General features: G+C 41.1%; 1 protein-coding gene and 2 non-coding genes across 3 annotated transcripts in view; all 3 read left to right on the top strand.

The window, feature by feature from the left end:
• LOC119418781 overlaps window positions 1-20 on the top strand; it is a 148-nt gene extending 128 nt beyond the window's left edge. Inside the window, exon 1 of the small nucleolar RNA XR_005187222.1 lies at window positions 1-20. This exon is cut by the window's left edge and continues 128 nt beyond it. This is a non-coding gene — a small nucleolar RNA (small nucleolar RNA SNORA73 family).
• rps7 (ribosomal protein S7) overlaps window positions 1-7,913 on the top strand; it is a gene marked incomplete in the record, with an annotated part of 12,631 nt that overhangs the window by 4,487 nt on the left and 231 nt on the right. The window contains 1 exon segment of the mRNA XM_037685684.1: window positions 164-228. Coding sequence (XP_037541612.1) covers window positions 164-228 — 65 coding nt within the window.
• Window positions 7,548-7,763, top strand: LOC119418778. The gene has a single exon (XR_005187220.1). It is a non-coding gene; the product is annotated as a small nucleolar RNA SNORA73 family (small nucleolar RNA).

Here is a 7,913-nt window from a genome sequence, read left to right as displayed (position 1 = left end):
CCGTTACTGGGGAGACAAACCATGCAGGACACACTGTTGGACATGGGTTTCATCTGATGTCCAAATAGAACTGTTGTCATTTTCAAACTGCTTCAGATTTGTCCCTGAAGTGTTTTCAGAGGTCAGCTGTCGGTTGTTCACTAATCCTGTCCATGTGTTTCAGAGGAGAATTCTTCCCAAACCCACCAGGAAAAGTCGCACGAAGAACCGACAGAAGCGTCCCAGGAGGTGAGTTTCAACCCGTGTTTGGAACAATGCCTGCGCTCGTTCAGTAACGTTCCAGCTTCAGGTTTGGCTTTTGTCCTTCAAAATCAACACAAGGTCAACAACGCAGTGAAATGTTGAGGGTGAGAAGAACCAGCTCCACTCACCAGAACAAGACGAGAAATCCCAAAACATGCTGCAAAAATGAACAAGGCGCCAACAGTGTAAAAGAAATGCATCTAGAGCAGCGTGGCCCTGCTGGCTGACACCATGCTACTGTTAGCGCCGTGGTCTTAGCAGCGTTAGCAGGTCCCGTTAGCAGCAGGATGATAAAGACCACAGCAACTGCCCCAGACTGTCCTCCAGAACCGGCTCTGGCAGGTGGAGAACATCCAAGGCTCCCCCGTGGAGCTGAAGGGGTCCGTTGAGTTGGGCCGGTGCAGGTAGATGGAGGATCGTGGAGACGGTCACAGGCCTGAACCTGAACCCGTCTTTAAACGTTGACGTCTAAACTAAACATTTTATAAAAATGTAAGTCTCAAACAGGATTGCTTCAGAAAAACTAATGCAAATTCAGAAATACCGTACCTGCAAACTTCACGGATTTCATACTAAAATGTCATTTACATGAATCGTAGACTGGGGGGGTTCAAGTGGGGGTCAGGTGGATGGCATCGCTTTCCTTTTAAAAACTGCGTTCCTCAAGTCACTTGTCTAAGTACCATATATTTCACCCTATTAGTCTCACTTCATGCCACTTAAGGCCGAAGCAACGTATTTATGGATTTTTCCATATTTATAAACGGTTTGTGTTGGAGTTATGACTTTTCATTCATTCTGGCTGAAAATAGACAACACGACCATTTCTCAGCTGCTAGATGGCATTCGATAGCTATGGCATGCCATTGTGTCATGTAATAGTTAACATGGCTATTGCTGCTGCTTTCTACAGCGTGTGACCTTGGTAGGGATGGATTTGATCCAGTATCAGCCTCTGATACCAGCATAATTTACGTATCGGATTTTCCAATCCACCTGCCGATATTTCCGATCCATGATTCATGTTGGCTTCAAACTATGGAATGGATTTCCTGAACGTGTCTCATGAGCCCAGAGTAATAAGACCCTCCTCACATTCAGGAAATCCAGTTCATAGTTTGCAGCAGCTACAACGTGAGGACTGAGCAGCAGCACTGTGGCTAACAGCTAACAAACTTTTCATCTAAACATGTCGCTGTGTGGAAGTATTTTACACTGAACACCACAAAGCAAGACAGCAACGTGCACTGTCTGCAGAGCCACAGCACCACATTAAACCACGGTAAAGTTAGTTTTATGTTGGACATTCGAGCTCCGGGGCTTCAGCGGGGCGCTGCTCTTTGGTCAACCCAAAACAAGCGACCCCGGTCAGCTGCGTCCACTCTGTCCCCGCTCAGTCTGCCCGTCTCTGAGGAGGGACAGACTGAGCGGGGCTGACCCAGATCAGACTGCCTGCTTCGGACTGAACAAGAAGACGTCGCTGAAACCACGGAGCTCTAATGTTTACAGAGAAGTTGATAAACTTCATCATAATTAATGACCAACCACTATCAGTTGTAGAAAACAAAGGATTTCTCAGTTTGATACTTGCAGTCAAGATCTAGTTTACCCTCCAGAGATATTTATCAGTACAACAGTAAACAATCATAAAAAATAAAAAAAACAGGATTTGAAAATTATATTAAAAACAAAAACAGCTACATTATAAATTGATGTAAAATACTAAAAACAGGAACATGTCTGTTGGTTTATGTCATGAACTTAGCAGATGTTTGAAGCCATTTAACATTTAATTTTATTCATTTATTCATTCATTTAAATGAAACGAAATTAAACATCAAAAAGAAAACATTGAATGAAAAGAGTTCAGGAAGAAGAAAATATTTCTTATATCTGCCCCTTATTTAAAAAATATAAAATAACTTTAAACAATCACTTAAATTAATCACTTTAATATCCACTTTAAAACTAGGAATAAAAAGAAACATGTTTTGTGTTAGCAGGATTTAATTCTAACTTTAAAACTTATCCAACATTAATAAAACTTACCTCAAGTTGCCTTTTTGGACATGCATGCATATATTTGTACAAATTGTACTTGAGAGGAGATTATTACAGCCTCATGTAAAATCAATGATGATCATGATATCTGAACTGGATCGGTATCAGCTGATACTCAGTTCTAGGGATCGGGATCAGATCGTAATTTTAAAAAGTGGATCGGTGCATCCCTAGACCTCGGTCCAGCTCGTCTGGAGCGACCGTCACATCAGCCCCCCAGAGAAATGAAGCTCATTGACCTTTGAAGAGAAGTATGAAATAAAAAGTTCAACCTTTGCTTCAGGGTTGAGTCTCTCCGTCCGGGGGCTGGATGTCCAGCTCGAGGGTGCCACAGCCCGCTGGTCCACCGCAACTTAACTTTGGTTGCTAGACGGGGATTACATGCCGTCACAGTCGGACCGAGGTTCTGGCAGAGGAGCAGGTGTGCTGGTATATATTGGGAATACATTTAAATGTCATTTGGTTGAGTTTAGTCACTTTATCTGTGTCAATGAACTTCAGTGTTGTTGTTTTTTATAACCCACCACATAATGCACCATTTTATAATGAACTAGGTAACGTAGTGAAACAGCTTGAGGTTTATAGAGAAACTGTGATTTTAATATCAACTGCTTAGATAAAGGCGGCAAACAAAAACTACAAACAGTAATGGCTAAATTAAATTATCAGCAAGTTGCTAAAGGCCCTGCTAGAGTTACTCTGCAGACTAATACACTTACTGATTTGATGTTAACTGATCGACCGGAGCGACTTCCTGAACAAAGACTGATAGTTTGGAAGACTCGACGGCATCAACACTGTAAAATCTATTCTTCCTAAATCAAGCTTTCTGCAGTTGGAACACGAGTTACACAATCTAAACTGGGAATCTAAACTGGGAACAAGTAATGGCCATGAAGAGTGTGGATGGATGCTGTGACGCTGTAACGGTAGCAATCACAGGGCTAACAAACATTTACAAAGGAAATCAAATGCAAAACGCAACGAAGTACACCTCCGTGGTTAAGTCCTGATATTATTAAACTTATGAAAACTGGAGATGCAGCTCTAAAGAGAGCGTTCAAATCAAAGCTCCTTACCGATCTCGTGTCGTACAAGAGTTTGAGGAATAAGGTGGTTGCAACAAGAAGCTTTACGTAGTTGAACGTTCAACTTGTGGAGGCCAAGGGGTGATGATGGCACTCTGCTTTGGAAATACTTGAACAATTTAACACAGAGTCAAAATAAAGGTATTAAAGAACTTCCTATAGATGGTACAATTATTACTAACCATGGCAAATGAATGCAACTCTTACTTTGTACGATCAGTGGAAGAGTTCACGGCATTGTTTACCGCATATTTCAACACGGGTTGATAATCACTCTGCTCAGGAGGTGTCAAGATTATTTTTAGATTAGACAAATTGATGAAAGAAACCTGCACAAATCATTACAAAACTGTCTAAAAAGCCACAATTAGTATTCTAGGCATCATTTGAATTAAAGAAATATACAAATACTCTAAGCCATTGACACATTTAGTTTATCAATTAGTACCTCCATATTTCCTTCAGGGTGGAAAAAGGCAGTTGTACCTGGGGAGACAGGATTCTATGAATATTTATCGATCTTACCTGTATTATCAAAAGTGATTGAAAGAACAGCAGTAACACAACTGACTTATTTGGAAGCTAGTCGGCTCCTCCACTCGTTAGTTTGGTTTTAGATCCAGGTACTCTACCGAGATCGCCTACTGCTGCTTGGTGGAAAATATAAAGAAGTTTGTTGACCAGGGAAAGGTGGTTGCGGCAGTATTTTTAGACCTTAGAAAAACGTTGGACACAGTGAGTCATAGTCGGCTGCTATCTAAAATGGCATCTTGTAAAATTTCAGATGAAGCAGTGGGCTGGTTTACTTCATATCTCCAAGACGGGCAGCTACGTGTTAGTGGCTCAAGAAAATCTTCATTTTTAAACATCAAAAGGGGACTTCCACAGGGCTCTATATTAGGGCCACTGTTATTCAGTCTCTTTATAAATGACCTACCTCTTGTATGCAATGGTGTAAATTGTGAACTTTACGCAGATGATGCAGTGTTTTATGCACCTGCTAAGACACTACAACAGATGTCTTGTCTGCCTGTATGGAGGAAGTGAACTGTTGGTTATTCAATAATGAGTTGGTAATCAATTTAAGTAAAACAGTGTCAATGTGCTTTTCCATTAGAAAACATGTACAACAAAATTTTCAAATTTATTTACAGGATGAAATGATTAAAAATGTAACAGGATTCAAATATCTTGGGCTGTTTTTAGATCCACAGCTAAAATTTGAGAATCCATAAACATTTCCAAAAAAGTCAAAAGAAACCTTAATTGTTTCAAATGAATAAGACCTTACCACGCCTCTGTGTGGCGTGCTAGCTTAGCACTACGTTAGTGCCAGCAGTTGTTGACCAGGTGGGGGTGTTGGGATGCTCAAGGTGAGCAGAGCGTGCTCTATTCACACAAGGAGAGCTGTTGGTCAGGTTACATTTTATGTGAGTAAACATAGATGTTTAACCCCTTAAATACACCATAATGCTTTATTCAAAATCTTCTGGAGGGGATCCCCAGACCCCCCCACCCAGGTGTGCCCCCCCCCCCCCCCCCCCCACCCACACACACACACACAAATGCTTCTGACTAGGCTTGTCACAATAACAAATTTTGCTGGGTGATTGTCTCAGAAATTATTGCAATAAACAATAATGTTTGAAATTTGACAATTAGTAATTGTTGTCAAATTAAAGAAGAATGTGTGTAATTAGTTTTGCATGTAGTACTTTTTTTTGACCACCGGGTGGCAGATGGACTGAACCGAAGGATGGATAGTGAGGGAGCAAGCCGCGTGTCTCTGTAAGAAAAATGGGAGGGAGGCCCCTTGACGTGACATGGGCTGTCTCTTCTTTATCAGTTCTCAAAATGGCAGACGCTCAGTTTGAGTTTTTTAGCATTTGTCACACAAAGCTTTTAATTAAAAATCAGTAAACAAGTTCTTGGCTTTTTTTTGCAGAGAAAAACAACTTTGCACAAAGTCACAGGTTTCAACTGTGAACTTTGGAACAGACAAGACGGAGGATTTTTCCTCGAGGTCGGCCTGTTAGCTTAGCTCGTAGCTTCGCTTCTCAGCTTTAGCTGCTTTTAACGATCCAAAAACATGATTTTAGACGATTTTAAAGAGAAAGGGAGGAGTCTGTGAAGAACCGGAGTTGAGCCTTTTGTCGTCCAGTGTCTTCAGTAGAGAGACATGAAGAAGCGATAAAGCTGATACATGAAGAGGTCGATTAGTTTCATTTATCACGCGATTGATTGATTGATTGATTGATTGATTGTGACGACAGGCCTAGTTCTGACACCAGTGCTGGTAAAACGTTTCATCATCACTAAACATTTTCACTGCACATCATCTTTGTGTTGATGCTGGAAATGAGTCCAGCTCCTACTCTGAAACTTATTTAGAACTCTGCGAGTCCTAAAACCAGCTCTGTGGAACTTCTTACATAAAAAAATATATATATATTTATTATTATTATTTTTTAATTTTTCATTTAAAAGAAGCAAAAAAATCATTAAAGAAAAAAACACTAAATAAAAACGGTGCAGGCAGCACGGTGGTTCAGTTGGTAGAGCTGCTGCCTCTCAGCGAGCAGGTCCCTGGTTCAAACCCCGGTCCAGGGGTCTTTCTGGGTGGAGTTTGCATGTTCTCTCCGTGCATGCGTGGGTTTTCTCCGGGTGCTCCAGTTTCCTCCCACAGACCAAAAACATGCATGTTAGACTGATTGGTAACTCTAAATTGTCTCTAGGTGTGAATGAGAGAGTGAATGGTTGTTTGTCTCGTTTGTCTCTCTGTGTCCCTGTGATGGACTGGAGACCTGTCCAGGTGTCCCCCGCCCCTCACACAGTGATTGATGGACATGGACACCGGCGACCCCCGTGACCCAAAATGGAATAAGCGGGTAAAGATGATGGATGGAAAGGGTGCAAGAAGAAAATTCCTGTATCTTCCTCTTATTTAAAACAACATAAATCATCACATCCTTCACTTGGAGTCATAGTTTAATAACTATTTTAACTTGTTCATCTTTTTAAACGTATAAATAGTTTTATACATGTTTATGGAGATATTGAGTCAGCTCCTTCACACCAGTTCTAAATGAGGTTTTACAAACATTTACATAACTCTTAACACATTTTAAATTAATCTATTTGGGCTAATATTTTTATGAGATTTATACATGACTTGTAAAATACTATATTCAGCCAAATCATCAAATTGTAATAATTTAAACCGATGAAACAATATATTTGTTGGTCACCACAGCACTTCCTACTAATAATTCTAATTATGGCTCTTTTTTGTAAAATAGTGTTAAATAGTTTTGCATGCTTTTCCCCAAACTTGAGTCCAACAGATTAATATGGAACAGTCGTGACGTTGTACAATAAATATAAAGCTTTGTCATTAACAACGCTTACTTTATACAGTAATGTAATTTATTTTACCATTTTTATTCTTAAGTAATTTACATGAGATTTCCATGTCAGCTTCTCATCAGTAACTTCACCAAACATTACATTTAATTATATGAATTTTAATACTGTCAATTTTAAATGGGACTTTGATAATGATGTTATTATTAATTTTATTTCTAATTATCATGTTAGTTTTTTCCAAATGTAATAATTATTGTAAATGCCAGAAAGGGGGAGTCCTGATACGAGCCGTGATGAATTTAATTTACCGTATTCTACCGATGCATTTGACTTCTGGTCACATGACCTGGTGAGACTGGGTTTTACTGATCAATGATTTCAGTGCCGTGTTTGGCACCGTTCTGTCCGGTGGTGATGTTTAGATGGTTCTGGTCATTTTGAAGGTGCGATGGTTGTGACCACGAGTCCGTGAAGCTTCATGAAGATCTGCGAGCTCCGTCCTGTGAGCACCACCTGCTGGCTCAGTCTGGTACTGCAACAAGGAAGCTGCACACACGCGCAGGTCCTTCTGAACCATGGCTAAATAACCCGAGTGTCTTCTTCATGGACGGTTATGATTCATCTTGTTTAATAAGTGCAGCTTAGACAGGTGCGTTGTAAAACTCAACAGTTGCAGTAACCGCGTCGCTTCTGAAACGCCTCGTCTGACTTTTTGCTTTTTGCCCGACAGCACAGAAGTTAAAATGATACTTTGTTTGGAAACGCCCTTTTTGTCCCTTAAGCCATTGTCTGACGTGGACATCCAGGAGACACGTCCCCTGGCTCTGTCCTGGTGGCGTATGGGAGCGTAGCTCTGAGCCAAGACGTACAGTCCCGTTCCACGACGTCGGACAGAAAGCTGCGTCCCCGGCTCTGCCGGTGAGGACCGGCGTCCTGCATATTCCTACACCTTCCCAGAGTCCTTTGGGGCCGTTACTGGGGAGACAAACCATGCAGGACACATTGTTGGACATGACACGAACCATGCTGGACACATTGTTGGACATGAGACGAACCATGCAGGACACACTGTTGGACATGAGACGAACCATGCACAGGACACTGTTTGGGACATGAGACGAACCATGCAGGACACACTGTTGGACATGAGACGAA

The sequence above is a fragment of the Nematolebias whitei genome, chromosome 12 (genome assembly GCF_014905685.2).
Source record: "Nematolebias whitei isolate Nwh7 chromosome 12, NemWhi1, whole genome shotgun sequence".
In the NCBI taxonomy this organism is placed as follows: Eukaryota; Metazoa; Chordata; class Actinopteri; order Cyprinodontiformes; family Rivulidae; genus Nematolebias; species Nematolebias whitei.
The sequence above is the reverse complement of the archived record's forward strand: the minus strand, read 5'-3'. Positions and strand labels throughout refer to the sequence as shown.